Source organism: Saccoglossus kowalevskii, chromosome 15 (genome assembly GCF_978046115.1).
Source record: "Saccoglossus kowalevskii chromosome 15, keSacKowa6.1, whole genome shotgun sequence".
In the NCBI taxonomy this organism is placed as follows: domain Eukaryota; kingdom Metazoa; phylum Hemichordata; class Enteropneusta; family Harrimaniidae; genus Saccoglossus; species Saccoglossus kowalevskii.
The window spans coordinates 14,929,912-14,940,079 of record NC_140655.1 but is presented as its reverse complement, the minus strand read 5'-3'; the positions used below and the strand labels follow the sequence as shown (position 1 = coordinate 14,940,079).

Below are 10,168 nucleotides of genomic sequence, written 5' to 3'. Positions count from 1 at the left end.
TACTGACTATTATTCCAATTTATATGTGTCAAAAAATGATGTTTAAATTATGTTTTTGGTTTATACAGTTATGGGTAGAGAACATGTTCTAGTCAGCAATTTTCGAATACCAGCAATATCAATATTATATATAGTAAGCATTGCAGCCATCTTGAACTTTAAGATGTTGTGGATACTCTAAACACCATCTGATTCTTGCTTTCTGGGAGCAGAGGTATTACTGTGCAATCATTGTTATGATGCATATATACTGTACATGTAGTGTACATAATTCACACACCACCAATTTGGAAATGAAACAAGCAAAACCCAAAGAAGTAAAATTACGCTCATGCAATTTTAAACACGTGTTAAAATTTTATGAATAATTTGCGCAAAATAACAGATATTAATATGATTCGAAAAACGGAAACATTTACATAATTAATTTTGCCATGTAATGGTGATAAATACATAATATTTTATAATGCAGACCTTTCAGGCACTGCAGATATGAAATTATATTACATGTGTCTCAGATTGAACATTATGTTTCAATTATGTTATTCTGTTATTCAATTGTTGGTAACAGCGACAAAAACAAAAATCTAATAATTTAAATCACGATGTTGGCAAACGTTTTGTGCAAACTATGGAAACGATCGGAGGTTTCAAACCAGAACGGATTTTCTTTTTTTCTAGTTATTTATATTTAAGTGTAGTACTATATTCAACTAGAATTAGATTCTCAAAGAAACAATTAGTGAAACGAAATCGACATAAGCGAGAAAGTTAAAACTACTGTCATATCGGCCTAATGCCATTTTACTGCCGTGTTAGATATTATAAATAATTTGTGCAAAATGACCGATTTTTAAGCAGATTAGAACTTTAACACTGAAACGTAAACCCGCACAAAATATGGAAGAAATAAAAATGAATACATCTCAGCAAAATAATGTTGCCCTACTAGATTCATAGAAAAACAATATTTTCTAATATACAAATTAAGACAATCATATTTTCTTACACGGTTTAATGTTATGTTTGTATCGTATTAAGGCATATTTGATGATCAATTTTACAAAATGTAAATATTCTCTGTTGATTATGACATGTTTTCAATGTTAAAAACCACATATCATCACACTGGAACAAAATCAAAACTAACGTAAATTAATGTAAATAAATGTATTTCGCAGCTATAGTGTTTTGTTTTACTATGGGCACGGTAGTGGTTATAACCTTAACATAAAAATAATAATTATTGTTTGTAAAATGTTATTATTAGTATAGTTTATATAAATTGGGGCATCATTTGTAAAGCAAAATTTTACATTCATTATTCGGCCTTTCAAATTATGTAACGTTTCTTGCACTTTGATGGTAAATGGCGTGTTTAGTATTTCCCGTTTGTGTTAACGCATGAAATGGTAAAAATGTGAAATAAAGACCACCTGAACACACACACACACACACACACACACACAAACTTTTTAATAGCTGCGAGAGTCCACAAACCTGCACCTATGAACACAATGTTCGTAATCGAGCGGAAACAACTTTTGCGGCTTGTTAATTTGTTTTATTCACACAGAGCAGAATTCGAGGATAATCTAATGATAACGAATTTAGAGTCTACGTTTCAAGAATCCTTCAATCCACACTCAGATGCAATATTACAACTGTACCCATCACCAATCATATATTTACTGACTATTATTCCAATTTATATGTGTCAAAAAATGATGTTTAAATTATGTTTTTGGTTTATACAGTTATGGGTAGAGAACATGTTCTAGTCATCAATTTTCGAATACCAGCAATATCAATATTATATATAGTAAGCATTGCAGCCATCTTGAACTTTAAGATGTTGTGGATACTCTAAACACCATCTGATTCTTGCTTTCTGGGAGCAGAGGAATTCCTGTGCAATCATTGTTATGATTCATATATAATGTACATGTAGTGTACATAATTCACACACCACCAATTTGTAAATGAAACAAGCAAAACCCAAAGAAGTAAAATTACGCTCATGCAATTTTAAACACGTGTTAAAATTTTATGAATAATTCGCGCAAAATAACAAATTACTGTCATATCGGCCTAATGCCATTTTACTGCCGTGTTAGATATTATAAATAATTTGTGCAAAATGACCGATTTTTAATCAGATTAGAACTTTAACACTGAAACCTAAACCCGCAAAAAATATGGAAGAAATAAAAAAGAATACATCTCAGCAAAATAATGTTGCCCTACTAGATTCATAGAAAAGCAATATTTTCTAATATACAAATTAAGACAATCATATTTTCTGACACGGTTTAATGTTATGTTTGTATAGTATTAAGGCATATTTGATGTTCAATTCTAACAAAATGTAAATATTCTCTGTTGATTATGACGTGTTTTCAGTGTTTGAAACCACATATCATCACACTCAAAAAAGGCAAAACTAACATAAAGTAACGTAAATTAATGTAAATAAATGTATTTCGCAGCTATAGTGTTTTGTTTTACTATGGATACGATAGTGGTTATATAACCTTGACATAAAAATAATAATTATTGTTTGTAATAGGTTATTATTAGTATAGTTTACAGAAATTGGCGCATCATTTTCATTGCAAAATTTCACATTCGTTATTCAGCCTTTCAAATTATGTAACGTTTCTTGCACTTTGATGGTAAATGGCGTGTTTAGTATTTCCCATTTGTGTTAACTCTCCGAAATGGTAATAATGTGAAATAAATACCACCTGAATACTCACACACAAAAAAACACTTTTTAATAGCTGCGAGTGTCCACGAAACTGCACCTATGAACACAGTGTTTGTAATCGAGCGAAAACTACTTTTGCGGCTTGTTAATTTACTTTATTCACACAGAGCAGAATTCGAGGAGAATCTAATGATAACGAATTTAGAGTCTACGTTTTCAGAATCCTTAAATCCACATTCAGATGCAATATTACAACTGTACCCATCATCAATCATATATTTACTGACCAATTTATATGTGTCAAAAAATTATGTTTAAATTATGTTTTTGGTTTATACAGTTATGGGTAGAGAACATGTTCTAGTCAGCAATTTTCGAATACCAACAATATCAATATTATATATAGTAAGCATTGCAGGCATCTTGAACTTCAAGATTTTGTGAATACTCTAAACACCATCTGATTCTAGCTTTCTGGGAGCAGAGGTATTCCTGTGAAATCATTGTTATGATTCATATATACTGTACATTTAGTGTACATAATTCACACGCCAGCAATTTGGAAATGAAACAAGCAAAACTCAAAGACGTAAAATGACGCTCATACAATTTTACACACATGTTACAATTGTATGAATAATTTGCGCAAAATAACAGATTTTTAGGAGATTAGTAAAATAGAAAAAAATACATAAATAATTGTGCCATGCAATGGTGATAAATAAACAATATTTTATAATGTAGACCTTTCAGGCACTGTAGATCTGATATTATATTACATGTGTCTCAGATTGAACATTATGTTTCAATTATGTTATTCTATTATTCAAATGTTGGTAACAGCGACAATAACAAAAATCTAATAATTTTAATCACGATGCCGGAAAACGTTTTGTGCAAACCATGGAAACGATTGCCGGTTTCAAACCAAAACACATTTCCTTTTTTCTAGTTATTTATATTTAAGTGTAGTACTATATTCAACTAGAATTAGATTCTTAAGAAACAATTTTTGAAACGAAATTTACATACGCGAGAAAGTTAAAACTACTGTCATATCGGCCTAATGCCATTTTACTGCCGTGTTAGGTATTATAAATAATTTTTGCAAAATGACCGATTTTTAAGCAGATTAGAACTTTAACACTGAAACGTAAACCCGCACAAAATATGGAAGAAATAAAAATGAATACATCTCAGCAAAATAATGTTGCCCTACTAGATTCATAGAAAAACAATATTTTCTGATATACAAATTAAGACAATCATATTTTCTAACACTTTTCATTGTTACGTCTGTATAGTAATTGGATATATTTCCAACTTAATTAATGTAAATCAATATAATTCGTAGTTTGAACGTTTTGTTTCACAATGGATACGATATGACTAATTTTGATTTTGAAAAAAAATAACTATTATAAATAGAGTCAATTTGTGGAAACATAACTTAATGGTGTGGGTAAGAACACAAATCGAAGCGTAGTCAAATAAAACACTTCCATATATCCGATGGCGTCGTTAGACACGTTTCTGCCTGGCAAGGCGCGACAATATAACCCTGTACACCTGTATGAAGTCGTGGTGTTCTACCAAGTTTGTATCAATGTATTAATTTTTTTTTATTTCATCTGAAAATAATGTATTGTTTTCTTGTCCTGACCTTGTTAGTTTAAAAAAAAACATGTGAAGATGTGGTTCAACTCCAAAAACTGAGCTTAATATTTCCTGAATAGAGAGAATTGATTGTGTACTGTACATTATATTCGATCAAATAACTTGACGTAACTTGAATAGTTGACGTTTCAAGTCAGTCTTTCATGTCAGATCTTTAAATATCCGTCCCTTCAAATCACATGTTGATTTGTTGATTTATTTATTATCTCATCTTGTTTTGAGAAAGCTAATATTTTTAAGGCATTTTTAAGGTATGACTCAAAAGAAAACACTGTAAATGGAATGAACATATAAGTTACAAGTGAAAACAAATCAATAACCTATTCCTTAATAGTGTTACCTCTGACATGAAGCTAAATAGTTCAAAAAATATATCAATATCTTGCATACATTTTTAACATAGAATTTTCTGGAAACAGTATGTGGGTGCGATATATAGGATTTAAAAACTACGTCAGAAATATGTAAATTATTCTTGGCCAATTCAACCGCATATAAACATAGCGTGCTCTCAGGTTCAATTCATTCTGACACTACTGATTGTGTTTGCATTGTCTGCAGTATCTACGTGAGTATGATAACATTTATGCTATGAATTATTTGCAGCATATCTATCTATCTATAGCATCTCTCATGCATGAAAGTATTGATCATTCAAAATTCTTTCTTTGCATATACGCTTTTCATTTTTTTGGTTTATTGGGACTGCTAATATTGGCCACATAGAATCCGTTCTTGTGTATCTAAATTTTGTATTTTGCTTTCTTATTTCGGCTGAGATTCAAAGAATAAAATGTGTACATGTTTTATCCTTATTCTGACTATACAATGTACTTAGATTAAATGCGATCATAACGTCACTATTTAACGTGCAGTCTTGAGTACCTATATGTTAGCTAATTGAAAACATGTTTTGCAATTTAAAACTACGAATAGCACTAATCACATGGTAATTGTTTGTTGACACTCGCGTATATGTCCGACTTTCTTTGATATCCTATTTATGTTCGGTTGTGAGTAAAATGTAGTCTATACATAATAGCAACGTAACTCGGATGGTAAACACATCGTAGTGTAGTATATGCTAATATACAAGGTTTTGTATTTGTACGGCGATTTCCAAATGCATCTAAAATACGATAACAATGTTATAGATTGTTTTTAGTGTTATATATGTACCTTCCTCTCATTTGGATTGAAATCATTGTGTAATAACTATTCAAATAATATGACACATCGCGAATACTATTCACATTTAGCTGTCTTTATTTGCTGTGACGACACGTGATGTAATGTAGTTCAGATATAAAAATGACTATGAACGTTTGTTGGGTAGAAATATTAAAGATCAATACAGGCTAGTACTGTTTTAGTGTTTGTCCCAGTTGTTTTTAGTAATTAAGATGTTGACCAACATGATTTATGTACACGCATACTAATGTTGATGTCCCACTCAACTGTACTATGTACTGTGTAATTACTTAGTGAATATTGTAGCTGCATATTAGAAAAATGAATGAAATTTGTGTTTTGTACTATATAAATATTATCTTTTTATAATAATTATTTTTTAACCTGGCTGACTGAAATCAGAAAGCTAAGAATGATGGAAAACACAATAACTTATGACTGATAATGAGACAATCAATTTATATACAAATTATTATTTTCAGAAATCAAGGTATATTCAGAACTAAATAATGTTTATCATTTAGTGGTTTTACTGTGTCATTAGTAACGGTTTTAATATTTGATTCAACAGACTTGGTTACCGTTCAGAAGAATTGGTTACTATGCTTCATATTCAATCAATATGTATATTTGTTATGATGGCGATGTTTGTACATTGCATCAACACAGTAAGTGATAATTAACATACTGATATCAATCAAACTCATTAGTCTCAGCATTTTAAGTTATCGGATCAAGAATTTTAATTTTTTTAATACTTCAACAGGCAGCTTCTTCGGAACCACCCGAAGAAACGGAAAGTCCTAATACTATAGAGTCTGATATAAAGTTAACCGATGAGCAACTAGCTGAAATTAAAGCAATAGTAGCCGCTGAAGCAAGTGGGGTCGGTGCGAGAAAAGCTATAACTAGCCTTTCAAAGCGTTGGAATAATGCTATTGTGCCATATGTGATATCATCAACAAGTAAGTATATGTCTGTTTGATAGTTTGTGCTTTCATGTATCAAGTTTTCAGTACATAACATGTATCTATATTATTACAGGTCAATCTGATGCTGCCGTAATAAGAAAAGCGATGACCTACTGGGAGAGTAACACTTGTATTAGATTCCCACCGTATAACTCGGGCGCAGGGCATTCTGATAGAATTAGCTTTAAAAAAGATAATGGGTAAGGTTACTACCAATTTTAGTAACAGACTTTGAGCATATTAGTTAATGTCTGTGCCGTTGCCGTATTTGGCGTTGTTGTGTGAAGGTTTATATTATTAGTGATACATTTCTGTATATGTTACCTTTATAGATGCTGGTCTTACGTTGGTCGCACTGGTAATGGTGCTCAAGATATTTCTATCGGATATGGTTGTGCATATGTGAGTTACGTTTGTATTTAAGTGTCTTTTTTCTGGTATACTTTTGGGGTATTTGTTGTTTATGAAATAAATATGTGCGTGATATCAATTAAATAATAATTAAATTATAATTATGATGAATAGTCATTGTTACGTCAATACTGACATAAAAAAATGCGACTGTTGAATTGACCATAGCGTCGTTAGAAAGATATTTACGTAGAAATATAGTACAAAATACTACACATTGATTTATCTTGATAATATGATTATATTATAAAACTCGATTAGTAAGCATAGAATTTTTGATCATTCACATCGGGTAGTATGAGATTTCACATTCTGCGTAATCCAATCTCTGATAGCTTATAGCCTCTACAACACAGAGGCATGGAGACCAAATTTTGCAGCATTGAGCATTTGAGCATCTCAACACAGATACACGTGCCAATTGTGACAATTTCTTTCCTGACAATTCAGATATCAAGACAGAATATTCAATGGCCCAAATTATAATGAACATGACATATAATCCTCAATTTTGCTAAAGCATTTTGAATCAGTGGCGATCTAAAATGTTGTGCCATGATGTATTTTGACGATCTTGATTAATACATATTAGTTTGTCTGAATTTAGGACCAATTTTTCAAACAAAACCACAACAAAGCAATGCATACATAATACAAGGGTGTCAGAAAAATACATATAATGCAATATATTTTCAAGTCACACCACATTCATCAATTATCTTTTACATACTAGTAATTGATTATACAGATACTGACATTTTCTTATGTGCCCACTCACTTCTTTTGTATGTTGCTGCATTAAACAGAAAGGAACTATTGCTCACGAAATTGGTCATGCAATAGGATTCTGGCATGAACAAAGTCGCACAGACCGAGATGATTACGTTACAGTTCACTGGAACAACATCCAGTCGGGTAAAAGTCACAATTTCAACAAATATACCTCTGCGGATGTTAATATGTACAACGTGCCATACGACATTGGATCGATTATGCATTATGGTGCTAAGGTAGGACTATATTGTAAATATTAAAACATTAACTGTATTCACCATATGTGATCACTCATAATACGACCGGTCCTATGCAATATATCTTTACATTGGAAGCTTGTATATTAATTAACCCACCGAGTTCTAAAGTCAACTTTTGTCACCATTCTCAAATGTCAAACCTACATACTCTTTAAGTTTCCAAACTTATGCCCATTCTGCCCGCAATTGTCAATTAAATATAACCTATTTTGCCGAGAGAATAATTATGACTTTCAAAGGGGTATCGTGCAGTTACAAACTAAATGTCCCCTCATACATGCAATGTGTGATATTTACAAGTCAAAATAAATTCAGTATTTCAGCACGAATGGACAGGATACAATAACAGCGAATAACCCAGCTGACCAAGACAAAATGGGCGAGCGTGATTATTTGAGTAACGCTGATATTTTTTTAGCCAATATAATTTATGATTGCCCAGGTATGTATGTATGTATTTTTTTATTTTTTTTTATTCTATTTATTAATAATGTTACCCAGTTTATTCATTTTTGTGATGATGCAGATATACATCGCCAACAAAAATAATTAGCATCAGAGCAAATTTTTCATTGTTTTACATGTGATTGGACACACTTCGCCATACTACTTTATGGACAAACTTTTATGAACGTGCAAATATCAGCACCGAATAGCATGAACACACTTGTACGGTTACTGGCAAAGCTCATTTAAATAACACCTAATTTTATACAGTTGTGTTTTTTTTAGTTTCTGGTGATATCCAGTTATAATTTAGTTATTTCACTGTTTTTTTTAGCTATTCGAGCTCATTTTGTATCAATGTATTACGTTATAAAATTGTTGTTGATGACACATTTTTCAGCTCTGCCAAAAGCAAGCACAGAATCAGTGTATCCGGCGGTTGATCAATGTAAATCTCCATATAAAGTTAATAATCAAGCTAGTCTGAATCGGGCAAGACATGCGCTACAACAGAATGGAGAAAATAGAAGCTTCTGGGTTGATGGCACGATTTCAGGCAGTACAATTACATTCAGTGATGGTTCAACAATGTCAGTAGATTCGTCTTTGTTTCACAGTAATGAACCAAATGGAAGTGGGCAATGTCTCCATTTGTGGTGAGTTCAAAATACAAGGCCTGTTTTCATTATTACATTTTATTCCGTATTTGCTTTGTATGTTAAAACAGTTTGATGTTTATTTAAATACTGTCAGAATGACGATATACATTGCAGAGTAATTTAATTCATCATAAAATAGCTATCTGAACAACTTGTCATGCAGTACGAAGGTCGTGAGTTTATAGGTGAGTAAATAATTTTGAGCCCATATTGCCGTTATAAAGCGATCAAATACAATCATACTTACAGGTGGTACAACAATGACTGGAAATTGGATGATACGACGTGCGACTACAATCAGAAGTATCTATGTGCAGGTACAGTGATCGTTATGTGTATATATATGTATTATAGTTTTCCGCAAAAAGTTTACCCAAGGTCAATGAATACTCACGTTTTACATTTACATTTATACGGCAACACATTCACGTGTTCTGAAAATATTCCATGTATAAGTGATGTCTTATTAATAATGTTGTAATGGTCGTATATTCAACAGATTTACCGCGTCCTAGTTCTAGTACAGCGCTTCCGGCTAATGCTCAGTGTGATTCTGGATCTCTATTCCAAGTTGTTGACCAGGACGATTTAGAACGTGCACAGCTCGTAATTAAAACAAATGGAGAGAATAGAAATTTCTGGGTGGATGGGCGCTTATCAGGCAATACCATTACCTTCACTGGTGGTTCAACAATATCGGTTAATTCAGAATTGTTTCAACCAAATGAGCCCAATGGAAGTGGTCCCTGTCTCCATTTGTGGTGAGTACATATAATATATACTGTGTGTTATGTTGTTTTTCTTATTATTGACAGTGTACTATGGGAAATACAGAAAGGCTAATTACATGTTTTAGCACAATTTTAAAGTAAGACGTTTCTCAAAAATAAAAATAAAATATTGTCATTATATTTACATTTCCGACATTTTAGGATAAAATAAAATTTGATTGACAAAATGGTGTTAAAATAGAATTTTTAGTGTAACTTACAATTGTATCCTACGTCAAAAATATTTCGCAATATTTTAAAATTAAGCCAGGTGACATATCGTGAAAAATGATATTTG

General features: G+C 31.6%; 1 protein-coding gene across 1 annotated transcript; it reads left to right on the top strand.

Moving 5' to 3' along the window:
* Positions 1–4,860: 4,860 nt before the first annotated feature.
* LOC146733994 (protein SpAN-like) lies at positions 4,861–9,720 on the top strand. The gene is made up of 9 exons (XM_085490484.1): positions 4,861–4,955; positions 6,150–6,246; positions 6,345–6,543; positions 6,623–6,749; positions 6,882–6,951; positions 7,767–7,970; positions 8,310–8,436; positions 8,842–9,097; positions 9,350–9,720. The coding sequence occupies exons 2-9, from the start codon at positions 6,181–6,183 to the stop codon at positions 9,579–9,581; spliced, it is 1,281 nt and encodes a 426-aa protein (XP_085346610.1). The 5' UTR covers positions 4,861–4,955; positions 6,150–6,180; the 3' UTR covers positions 9,582–9,720.
* The last annotated feature ends 448 nt before the right edge of the window (positions 9,721–10,168 follow it).

Bases quoted from the DNA above. Each gene is read 5' to 3' on its own strand.
- LOC146733994 (XM_085490484.1), top strand. From the start codon at position 6,181: ATGCTTCATATTCAATCAATATGTATATTTGTTATGATGGCGATGTTT. The intron at 8,437-8,841 runs GTATGTATGTAT...CACATTTTTCAG, and splicing joins TATAATTTATGATTGCCCAG to CTCTGCCAAAAGCAAGCACA. The intron at 9,098-9,349 runs GTGAGTTCAAAA...TCATACTTACAG, and splicing joins GGGCAATGTCTCCATTTGTG to GTGGTACAACAATGACTGGA.